At 15.9% G+C, this 12,555-nt stretch overlaps 1 protein-coding gene across 1 annotated transcript, besides 8 other annotated features; it reads right to left on the bottom strand. All coding sequences in view use genetic code 6, as the record gives it.

Moving 5' to 3' along the window:
• Positions 1–656: 656 nt before the first annotated feature.
• Positions 657–728: a microsatellite.
• Positions 729–3,307: 2,579 nt separating this feature from the next.
• Positions 3,308–3,366: a microsatellite.
• A 3,799-nt stretch (positions 3,367–7,165) lies between these two features.
• Positions 7,166–7,211: a microsatellite.
• A 393-nt stretch (positions 7,212–7,604) lies between these two features.
• IMG5_202970 (map kinase phosphatase, putative) lies at positions 7,605–11,023 on the bottom strand (the record flags this gene model as incomplete). Its single annotated transcript, XM_004023848.1, has 8 exons — positions 7,605–8,196; positions 8,254–8,372; positions 8,426–8,663; positions 8,715–9,099; positions 9,248–9,862; positions 10,148–10,654; positions 10,748–10,829; positions 10,895–11,023. 8 exons carry the CDS (start codon positions 11,021–11,023, stop codon positions 7,605–7,607), a joined length of 2,667 nt encoding a protein of 888 aa, XP_004023897.1.
• Positions 8,214–8,252: a microsatellite.
• Positions 8,818–8,848: a microsatellite.
• Positions 9,563–9,693: a microsatellite.
• Positions 10,665–10,732: a microsatellite.
• A 1,166-nt stretch (positions 11,024–12,189) lies between the features above and the next one.
• Positions 12,190–12,262: a microsatellite.
• The last annotated feature ends 293 nt before the right edge of the window (positions 12,263–12,555 follow it).

Below are 12,555 nucleotides of genomic sequence, written 5' to 3' on the forward strand. Positions count from 1 at the left end.
ATTTTTTTTTTTGCAGTACATTATCTATTTTAATCTGAAATTTCTCTTAATTATTCTAATTCCTCTTTATTTTCCACATAAATATAAAATTTACTTTATATTCCATCATATTTTATTGCTTAATATAGCATTTTTAAAACTTTATTAAAAATATATGTTATAGTTTAATTATATACACATATAAAGCCGTGTGTTTCTTTATAATGATTTAATCTCATTGCTGATAAACACCCTTTACAGGCTGTATCCCGTATTTTTAATTTTATTACCTTATTATATATTTCTAAAGTTTTTATTTTAAAATAAACTTTAATTGTTGAAATATAAGTTTCGCTGAAATCTTAATTTATATATTAATTTAATATCGAAGTTTTCGCAGAATTAGAAGGTCCTATTAGTATTATTTATAAAACCCTGGTATAATGATCTCCCTATAAAAAATTTTTTTGATTAGGTTTAAGAAAAAGCAAAACTATTTGAACATGTTATGGATAATTAGGCAGTTTAGCAAAAGATATTTTCAAAAATTAATTTTATTTTGGTCTATGATACTCAAATTATGTTATTTTAAATATATAATCTATTGTATTTTTAATTTTTATTTTTTTTCAAAAAAAATGTGAATAAAAAAAATTATTAATAGATATTAAAAAATAAAATAAAATTATAATTTATAAATAAATTAAATTTTAAAAATATTTTTATTTATAAATATAATTATATTTATATTAAACTATTATATTTAAAATAATTCTAATAGTTCATACTAATTTTTATTATTATTTTTATCTATTAAAAAAACAATAACGTAATTATTTAATTTTAAACTCATCCTATCATGATCATTCCTCTTAATCAATTTTAATTGCTTTATTAAATTCAAATTTTAATTGGTTTTTATTTTATATAAATCCCCTTCTTCCATGTCAACTTATTTATATAATTTAATATAAACTAATTATTTTAGATGCAATGTATTTTTAGAATTGAAATGGTTTACGAATTTAATTTCGAAAATCTAACTATTATTATTTTCTAAAAGCTTAAAAATATCAAATTAAAATTAATTTACCAAAATTTTATTATTTTTTTGTCATGCAATTTAGATCATTTTTTGAAATACAAAAAAATTATCCAAAAAAATAATTTTTTTAAAAAATAAATTTTAAAATTCGTATAATAAAATTTTATTAGCAGTATTAATAAAAAATTAATTATATTTATGATTTTATCTAGATAATATAAATTAGTTTAAAAATTCAAATTTAAAAGAAATAATCTATTATTATATTATTTTTTCTATATTTTTTTAAAAGAAAAATCAAAAATAAATAAGGAAAGAATATATTGATAATAATGACCTTTTTGTTTATTGAGTTTTTTATTAAAAATAAAATAAAGAAAAACAATAAGAAAAGGTAATATAATAAATATATTTATATCACTCATTAAAGTTTAAAAATATTTTTAATAAATTTACCCTCGAAAAACTTGATTTTTATATTTTTTGAGGGCATGCAGGTTATAGAAAGGTTTTAAATGTATGTATATAAATATATATTTGAATTTTCATATAAATATTATTTCACTTCTTATACTTAGATACTTTTTACTTTTAATTTTTTATAAATTGTTTTTATTTAAAAAATAAAATAAAAATCATTGTTTTTATACTAAAAAATACATTTAAATTTTATATGAAATAAAAATATTTATAAAATAAAATTAAATTAAATAAAGTTTCGAGAATATAATAATATTATCATACTTCTCCATACAATTTAAGTACTACATTTTTACATATTTCACTTATTTTTCTTTAGTCTAAATGAGGATTTTTCATCTTTGCTATTTTTTAAATCCCAAGCATTTATTATTTATCATAAATTTTATACTCTAAAATAGCATTTAGAATTTGTTTTTTTAACTCTTCATAAGGATTATATCCACTAATATTGTTATTAATACTAACGTAAGGGATATTAATATTATTTTACAAATTTAAGTTTTCATTATTTTTATTTTAAACACTCTAAAAGCATTCACTTTATTAATTTTGAAAAGCTTCTGAATAATCTAAAATATTCTAATCTTAAATGCTTTGAGAAGGTTTAGCGAATCCATATATATAATCAATAGAATATCTATCTTAATTATTAGAAGAAGTAAAAGGTCGTTTTTTATTTGGGCTAAAAAATGCACTATATTAATGTTTTGAAGGTTATTAAAGAAGCATGGAATTTTTTAAACTTTATTATCTTATTTTGCCAACATTTTTATTTGAATTTAAATTTACTTCTTTTAATTTTCTTACTAAATTTGTAATATTTCTTTAATGATCTTACATTTAAATATTTTTAGCAAATATCTGACGGTTTTTTATAAAATATTTTCTGTTGAATGCTGTTGGTTATTTCATATCTATATACCCTTTTTTTAAATCTTTTACTTTTCGCTATGATTCATATACTTCTCGAAATTCCAACTGTAGTTAACAAAGGTTTTTGCGCTTTTGATTGCTTATTTAGTTTATATGCTTATGGGGTTCTTTTAAACTAAAATTGTTACTTTTAGTGTTTATTAATGCTAACAAATGGTTCTTCTGAAGATTATCTATATTTTTTTTTCCTCCTAAATTCCTACGATCAGGTATAAAATACATTTTTTTCTATTTTAAAATTTCTTATTATTAAACGTTATGAAAATTATTATTTTTCTTTTTATAAATAAAATATTAATTTAATGATTATTTTGATTCAAGTTTTATAATTTTTATTTGGTATTTTTTTTTAATTTGTAAAAACATAAGAAAATAGTTAATAATTTGTAAAGTTAAAATAAAATTATTAATGAAAATTAAAAACAAAATAAATGTTATTAATTTATATTTTTATATTAATTATAAAAAGATGTATTCAATCTAATTAACAATAAATAATAAATTTTTATTAAATTAATTATTAATATTTTTATTTTATTTATTTTCGACATCACTTATATTTATTTTTTTATAATCTATAATTTTTTTTAAAAAAATAAACTTACAAGAAAAAATAAACTAACTCTTATACAATTTTGTTTATTATTTTTTAAGATATTTTTTCATTTCATAAAAGAAGTTATAATTAACAAAGTAAATCGTATTTTTCGCATTTTCAAATTCTTAGCTTTCAAAAAGCTACATATGTTAAAAGTCATATATTTTAATCAAATCCTGAATATTAAAACTTCCTTAAAGTTTTCATTTGTCAACTTAGTTTCAGATAAGAGTTTTTCTTATTTATATTTTAGTCTATTATTATCTGCTATATATTAATTTATTTCTTTTAGCATATATTAATTTAATTTCGTTTCATATTTTAATTTCAAATAAATATAAATTGTGTCGATTTTCCTTTTTCTAAAAAAAATTTCCGCCAAATTTTTAATCAAAAAACTATTACCTTCAAATTTTTTTGTTAAATAAGTAAGTATGCACTCAAATTTTGTTTTTTTAATTAAGCTCTTCAGTCAGATTTTTAAAAATTAATTTAAAAATTACATATACACAGTATTTTTTAAAAAAATTATTCTGTATAAATCTTAATATATAAATTCGATTCTTTATTACATTGTTTTTTCTTTCTAAAGTATAAAACAATTAAACAGTATTTATTTTTTCACTTTAATAATTTTAACATACTTATTGATAATTTTCAGAACTCATAATTTAAAAAAGTTTTCTAAATAAATATTGACTATTTCTACTTATCAAAACTTTGTTTTTCTAACTGTGTTATAATACCCTGAAATTTGTTACCTTAATAAACGACTAAAATTTCCTTTGGAAGCCCATTCTAATTCACTTAATAATATAATTATATTTGCTATCTGTTTGAATTTTTTTAAAATAATTCTTATTGCCCCTACTTTTATTTTATTAATATTGGTTGATTTTGGAGAAAAAAAATTATTAATTTTCTATTTTTTAATTCTGATTTCTTATAAGTATATATTGATAATTAATTTTCTTTTTATTATGTATCTGTTATAGTTTGATTTTAAATTTCTATAAAAACTATAAAAAATTAAATAAAACTAATTTTTTTTCTGCCATACTTTCTAAATTTATTTATTTTGAAATATTTACTTACATTTTTTTTTATAATATTTTTTTTATCGATTGAGTTTTTAAAAAATATGCTTTATATATTTTTAATATTTATATAATTTAAGATAAAATAATTACAATATATATATAGTTTAAAAAAAAATATATATTATATTATATTTTAGATTAACTTAAAAATATTTTTATATTATCATTTTTTATTTACTTTAAAAAACTAACGTTATTATAATATATTATAAGATTTTATACATCTCTTTTAATCTTTATAATTTTTTCTTCTAGAAATTTAATTAATTTTATTTTTATTTTAAAATCTAATAAAAGAAAAAAAAAAAAAAAAATTAAATAAAGCAATTTAAAAATAAATATTATAAAACTATAAAAAATGAAAAACTAAAAGCTAATACATTTTAAAAATCATAAAAAAGTTGAAAAATATGCAGAAAAGAACGATTTGTTATTAGTTATATTTAAAGATAAAGTTTTTAATTTGACGAAATTTTAATTTGAGCATCCAGGTATTAATTAAAAAAAAAAAATATTAAAATAGAAATAGGAGGTCCTGATGTTTTTGAAGATTATTGTGGGTAAGATATAACAGAAGTTTTTTAGAATCCAAAAATTCATAATCATTCATAAGAAGCACATAAAATAATGCAAAAATATTTATTTGGAAATTTTGAATAAGAAAAATAATAATAAATGTAAAAACAAGATAATTTATAAAAAGAATTTCCTTATTTAAATAATGAAGACATATTGGTTTTTGAAAATTTTAAGCTTGATATTAAAAAAGGGCTAGTTAATTAAATATATTAAATTAAGGATGATAGAATATATGATCATATTAGTCAGAATCCATATAAAAAAGCTATTGGAACTAAAATGTTTGACAATGAAATTTTAGATATTCTATCAAACAACAATATAGGAATAAATTTAATTTTATTTTTAATTGCTTTTATATATAATATTTACAATGCATTCGATCTTAAAAATAATTATACAAGAGGGTTTTTTGATAAATAATTAAAAAATTAAAATTTTCCTTTATTATATGTATCAATTTTATTTTTTTCAGGCTTTCTAATTTCAAATTTATGTGAATGCATTTTATTAAGAATTATTTTAAATAAAAATTTACTTGGAAAAACACTTCATTTTTATTTAATAGGAATACACTATTTTTTTCCTTTAGATAGGTTAAAAACTTAAAATATTTTATTTTAATAAATATAATAATTTCTATAGTGCAAGGACATGCATGTAGCCTCTATTCGTAATTATTGTAGGAATTATAATAAGGATAATTATAGGTTTTGTACTTTGGGGAAATTCGATGTATTTTGTAATGAGTGGAGTAGTATTAGGATATTTATATTATGAATTCATTCATTATTAAATTCATAACAAAAAAGAATTTACATTAGGATTTTATAAGAATTTAAGAAAAATACATTAACTACATCATTTAAAATAATTAAAAGCTGGATATTAAGTAACAAATCATTTTTGGGATTATATATTTGATTTAGAATATAATGAAAATAATTAATCTATTTAGAATTCATCTAATAAAATTAAAAAATGAATCTATCTATAATATATGTTTAAATCAAATATTATATTTAAATTACTATAAATGTAAAAAAAAATAACATTTAATTTATAAAACATTATTAGAAAATATAATATTATTAATTTTAATATTTTGATAATATAAAATATTTTTTTTTAAAAAGAAACTATAAAATATTTTTAAAGTAGCAAATAAATCGAAATAAAAATCTATTTTTTTATTTAATAATTCGAGTTAAAATCATTTTCAAATAAAGAAAAATAATTCCATTCAAATCTATCTATAGAAATTTAATATAAAAACATTTTTTATTTTTCACTATTAGTAAATAGTTTTTTTAGCTAATCTCTTTTTTATTGAAATAAGTTAAACATAACTATATTCTAAAATTTAAATTTTATTTATTAATTTTTCAACTAGATTTTAAAATTTAAAACATTTTAAGTATAAAATTATTAAAATTAAAAATGCAATTCATAATTTTTTCTTATATTTATGTTTTCATTTCCTTTCTCAAAGTAGAAATCCTTATCTCTAATTAAGGCAATATTTTTAAGTCTTTACATATTTTCATAAATTCTAGAATCTCTTTTAAATTATTTAAAAAACTTTATTTTCTTAAAAGTCAATTTAATATGGAATGGCTTTACAATTCAATGATTTTGCTTTAAATAGTTTGGTTTCTTTATTGAAATAATTTTTAGGATATATTTTATATAAAATTAAAATTTTAAATGCTCATTTTAATATTTATATCTTTCAAGTATGTTTCAATTAAAAGTTTTTTAATATTATATTAACTGAGGGTATTCTATATAAATACTAATAATTCTTTACAATTATCTTTTGAAAATATTAATTAAACTTTTTCTTTAAATTCACCATTATTGTGCTCTTAATAAAAACTTTTTTTAATCAAAGAAAGAGTATCTAAACATTTTTTGATAAATAAAATCCTTTAATTTCATAATAAGCTTTTTTTTAATTTTTAATTATATTTTTCATAAAAATTAATCGTTTAATAATTATAAACTTTTATTATTTTCAAATCGCTTGCTTTTTCGAAGTAATTATCTTCATATTAAATATTACCTATAATTAATCAGTTATTTATTATATATAAAATATTATAAAAATGCTAATCTTATAATTATAATTATTTTAATATTATAATATATTTAAAAAATATTTACGTTTTTTATTTATTTATTAATAATAAAATTAAAATAGTGTTTTTAAATTTTTTTATTAATTATAAATTTTTTAAAAATATCTTTTTTATACTTTATTTTAATTAAAATTATTTTTTATGTATAACAATACATCAAATTAATAAAATATGTGCTTTTTTTACTATAAAAAAATTAATTTAAATAATTATAAATATTAATCTTAAAATAAGTAAACTTGAATGTGATCAAAAATTTATATATTATTAATATTTTTATGAAAAATATATAATCAAATAAAATATTATATATTTAAATTTTTTTAAAATATTTATAAATTTTATAAATATATCTTTAGGATATTAATTATTATTTGTTTTTGGATTAAAGAATAAAATAAATAATAATAATAAAAACAAAGTTAAAAAATGTTGATATATGATATAGTTTATAATAATGAGGATTTATGGCTTTTTAACAATTTAAGATATTATGTCCTTTAATGGTTTTTAATATTGCTTTAAATTATTTATAAAATTTTATTTGTTTATATAATACAACTTTAATTATAGAAATCATAGATAGATAATTGTAATTTACATAAAAAATAATACACTACATATTATATTTTCTATAAATTATTATATAAAATTTAATAATTTATTATTTTAAATTAATCTTCAATTTTATTAGAAATATTCATTAAAATCTTCACTTTCCTTATTTGGCTCCTTTTTAAAAAATTTCAAATAAAAATTTAAAAAAATATAATATTTTACTTCATTATAAATATATATATTATGAGCATCTTATTAAGGAAAATTATTTTATATAAGATTATCTAAAAATCCTTTTTCAACCTCATCAGGTTCATTAAATTCATAGCCTTTCCAAATATGTATTTTAATAATACCATCTTATTGTTTACAAAGAATACACAAATTCTCTTCACTAAGATCATCATAATCAAAAATTGTTAAAGGTTTATTGTATTCGGGATAAATAAATAGAATAGGTTTTTTATCTTAATTACTATAATTATTTTTTGGTTTATTTTCTTCTTCATCCTCATAATATTTTGGTTAAAATTACTTTTTAAAAAAATATGATATATAAAAATAATTTATCTTTTTTTTTATACATTTTAACATTAATTTAAATCTAAAAACCAATTATTCCATTCTTTATTTATTTGAGTAGTAACTTCAGGTTTTTAATTAAACCACAAATTCCAAAATTCATCATTTTCATATCCAGATTATATAATTTCAACATTTTTTGGAGCATTTTCATTTTTTTATAATATTCCAATATAAATTAAAGCATATTCTTAATATCTTTTTCAAATTATAATATATTTAGATTTTAATTTAAAATATTTAATTTTAATTTACTTTAAAGATCTTTCTAAAGGTAATTAATTTCCCAACCAAATATATATTTTCTATTGACTTTATATTATAAAAACTCCCCTTGGATCTAATTTATGCACAGAAAACAAACCCTCTAAAAGCTTTTTATTTTTATTCATAAATTTTTAGAAAATAAATATATCATTTTAAATACCATTTTTGCAACAATTAAATAAGGCTATTCTAATTAGTGACTACATACGCACCATACTCTAGGATTTATTGGTATACTTTCGTATGTAGAAAAAAGTCTTTTGTGAAAATTAATTAATTAAACCAAAAATCCAGCATTAGGACTTGCTATATCTCTTGCTTTTTTAACTTATGCTAATGCATCTTAAAAATTATATTTATATTTCCATATCATGTAAGCAATACATAAAGTAACAGATCTGAAAAAATATTATATTAGTAAAATAGTAAAAAATTATAAAAAATAAAACCTTGAAATTCCTTAAATACAATGTATTATTACTCTTCCATTTTAACTAGCAATTTCTTCTAAATATGATATGGTTTCATAAAAAATACATTCGATATTCTTTATATTATATATATTATTATTTATATTATTATTCTTTTTGTAATTTTATATTTTTACTTCAGTTTTAACATCTTTCAAGTGATATGTTCTATATATAAATTCTTCTGGAAATTTATTTATACAAACATCACCTGCACAATTTATAATATGGGTAATTTTTTTTTCTTTCAGTTTTTATTTGTTATAAGCTACTTTTTCTCCACTAACATATAAAAAATTAGGAATCACCTCACTACAAATCTATGCAAAATATTTTATTTTTGCTATTGGATTTAATTTAAAACCTTAAATTTCCTTTATTATTAAATAATAAAAGTTAAAAAATAAAAATATAAATTACATCCTCTTTGTTATATCCAAAATTATTTTATTCATCTGAAATAAAATCCTAATCATCATCAATAAATTTGTTTTAATTATAAAAATTTAAACTATTTATTTCATTTCTTTTATCATAAAAATTATCATTTGCGGTATCTTCATCAAACTAATCATATTAATTTTTTTATAAATTAAGTTTGTATCTATTATTTTTTTCTTATTCATCTTCTTTTATATTTGCAAATTTGATATTAAATTTAATTATAGGATCGTTCAAGGTTTCGAATTAATCAGTATTATTAATTTATTATAAATCTTATAAATTATCATTAATTAAATTGTTAATTTTATTAACTTTCTAACTATTTAAGTTGGATAAATTCAAAGGTTTCATTGCAATTCCAGATTTGAAATTAATATTTTTGATATTATTATTATTATTATTATTATTATTATTATTATTATTATTAATATTATTATTATTATTATTATTATTATTATTATTATTATTATTATTATTATTGTTACTTATTTCATTATTATTTATATTATTATTAATGTTGTTAAAATTAGTATTTAAGTTGTTGTTCATTTGAGAACTGGTTTCTTCACTATTATTTTATTTCTTTTTTTTTTATTAAACTTTTATAAAGTTATTCAAATAAACATTTTAAGGTTAGTTTTATTCACAAAACTATTTTTTAAAGCAACGTAAATAATTTGTTTCTGAGCTTGCTGTTGTATTTGAATCTACACTTGTGTTTGATTAATAATTTTAAAGATAATTATATTCATCATTTTATTAATATTAGTTGCTAGCTTATTCATTATTTAGATAATTCTATTAAATAGATTCTTAAGTAGAAGAATTTATAAACAAAAATTTAAATAAAAAAATTGTTTAACTCATTTATCTAATTTCTTTTTCTAATTCTATTTTAATTTATTTTTTATTATTATTTTTTTAAAAATTTAAAAAAACTTTGATTTTTCTTTTATATTATTTGATACCAGGATTATTTGGTTTGTTAGAAGTACTATTTAATTATATTACTTTTCCAATTTCAATTTTATTTGCTTAAATAATACCTCCTTAGAATAGAACCTATTAAAAATCTAATATAATAATATTCAAAAATAAAAAGTATACTTGCAATAAATTTTCACCCCCTTTATTTAATTAAGCTTCTAAATTATAAGCTTAAGAAAGTGCTAAAGATTTTATTAAAGGATTCGAATTTTTTCCATTCCATACAAATATCATGTGTTCATAATTTAAATATTATTTTTGTTTCCTTTAATTTGGCAATAAAAAACTATCGAGTATCTAAAGATTCAATTCACTATTTGATAAAGGATTCTCTAACCCTCGCGGAGTCAAATTATTATAAGATTATACTATACCCCACATTGAATGAGGAAAATTTATAAACGCACATCTATTAGAATTGTTTTACTATTTTTAGCATTTATAGACTACTAAAACTAAATAACATTCAGTTGATAAAAAAGTAAAATCTAATTATTTAATATATATATATGTATATTTATTTAAAAAAATATATTATTATGTATATTTTAGTATAAAAAAATATAAAAAATTATTAATACTAGAATTCTGAAGGTTTTATAATGATATAGGCTAGCTTACTATTTTTTTTAACTTTGCATCATCTTCGCGGAATTTCCAAATCTATATTTTTTATATTTTATTTAGTTTCAATATTAAAAAAAAGAATATATTTAAACATATTTTACTTTTATATTTTATGTTATTGGTTCTGGTATGTTAGAATCAAAGTAATCTTTTTATATATTATTTATATTATATTCTAGAATATCATCTAATTAAGAAACATATTTATCTATGCTTATTTTGCTTCCCATTTTATATTATTTTTTGTATTTATTTATTTATTTTTAAAAAAATATAAATATAAAATTAGAAATATTTAAAAATTACTATAAAAATATATTTATAAATTATTATTATAATAATAAGTTTGTTGATATTTCAATTGTTTTTTGCTTAATTTTTTCTTATAAATGTATTTTTTAAAATAATTCATAGAATATGGAATAAGCTTTTTAAAAAAATTCATTATAGTATTATTTCTTAACGATATTTTATAATTTCCTTAAAATTTATTAAAAAAATTACTTAATAACTATATTTTTATAAACATTAGTTAATTATTTATATACATAAATTTTAAATTCGAATTTATCTTAAAAAAAATATTTTTTTTATTTTGGAATGAAATGATCCATTATATTCTTGTATTTTATTGAGTTATTATTTTTAAGTATACCTAAATTTATTTTTTAGTTTTTAATTGAATCATATTAGTCGTAATAATTTTATAAATAAAATTTTGTAATAATAAATAAAAAAGTGAATTTTTAAAAAACTCCTTAATAAATTTATTATTAAAAGATAAAAAAATTAAACATAGAATTGTGCCTTAAAAATTAATCGCAAAATTAAAAAATAAACATATTTTGTAATAATTTATATTTAAACACTTAGATATTAAACTTTAAATATATATTTTCATAGAGTGCAAAAAACTTAATAAATATTTATTCTCCTGTTAAATAATTGTTAGTTTATAGAAATTTTTCGAATTCACAAAATTTAAGATAAAATATCATTTATTCATTTTTTTAAATAACTGACATTAAATTAAAAAAAAATATTTAAATAAAATAAGTTTAAAAGTTTAAATATAAAAACATAGAATCATATAAGTTTTAATTAAAGACTAAAATTATTAAAAAACATTGTTTATACAAAGTTAAAATTAGTTTTTTAATCGAAAATATGAAATTTCGAACTTTACTTCAATTTAAAATATGTCTAAATTATATATTTTTTATTAAAAAAAAACTTATGCAATCTTAATAGTTTTATTATTGTTCTCTTAATAAAAGAACAAAATGCTAATGAAAGATATCTAGTAAAAAAAATAATAATAAGAAAATAATGTAAGTAGACTAAAAATATCAAAAATAGAGTAGGAAAATAATAAAAAAAGCAAATAAAGATAATCTAAAATAATAATGAAAAAAAATATTAATATATAAATAGTAAAATATAATCAAATAAAAAATTAAATATAAATAACCTTAATAATATGCTTATTTTTTATTAAAAAAAATTAAAAGATTAAACTGATTGTATAGATAAGCAAACTAAAAAAATAGTAACATAAATAAAAAAAATATAAATAATTTTAATATATAGAAGAAAAAAAAAAATTAATTTTTCATATACAATATTAATTTTATTTATTAAAATAATAAATAATTAATTAGTATTATCTTATATAATTTAAAGAAAAGTTAGAAAATAAGATTTAATAAAAAAAAAAAAACATTAAAATTAATAAATATATTAAAAAAGAAATGCTTTATAT

Source organism: Ichthyophthirius multifiliis (assembly GCF_000220395.1).
Source record: "Ichthyophthirius multifiliis unplaced genomic scaffold scaff_1120509251430, whole genome shotgun sequence".
In the NCBI taxonomy this organism is placed as follows: domain Eukaryota; phylum Ciliophora; class Oligohymenophorea; order Hymenostomatida; genus Ichthyophthirius; species Ichthyophthirius multifiliis.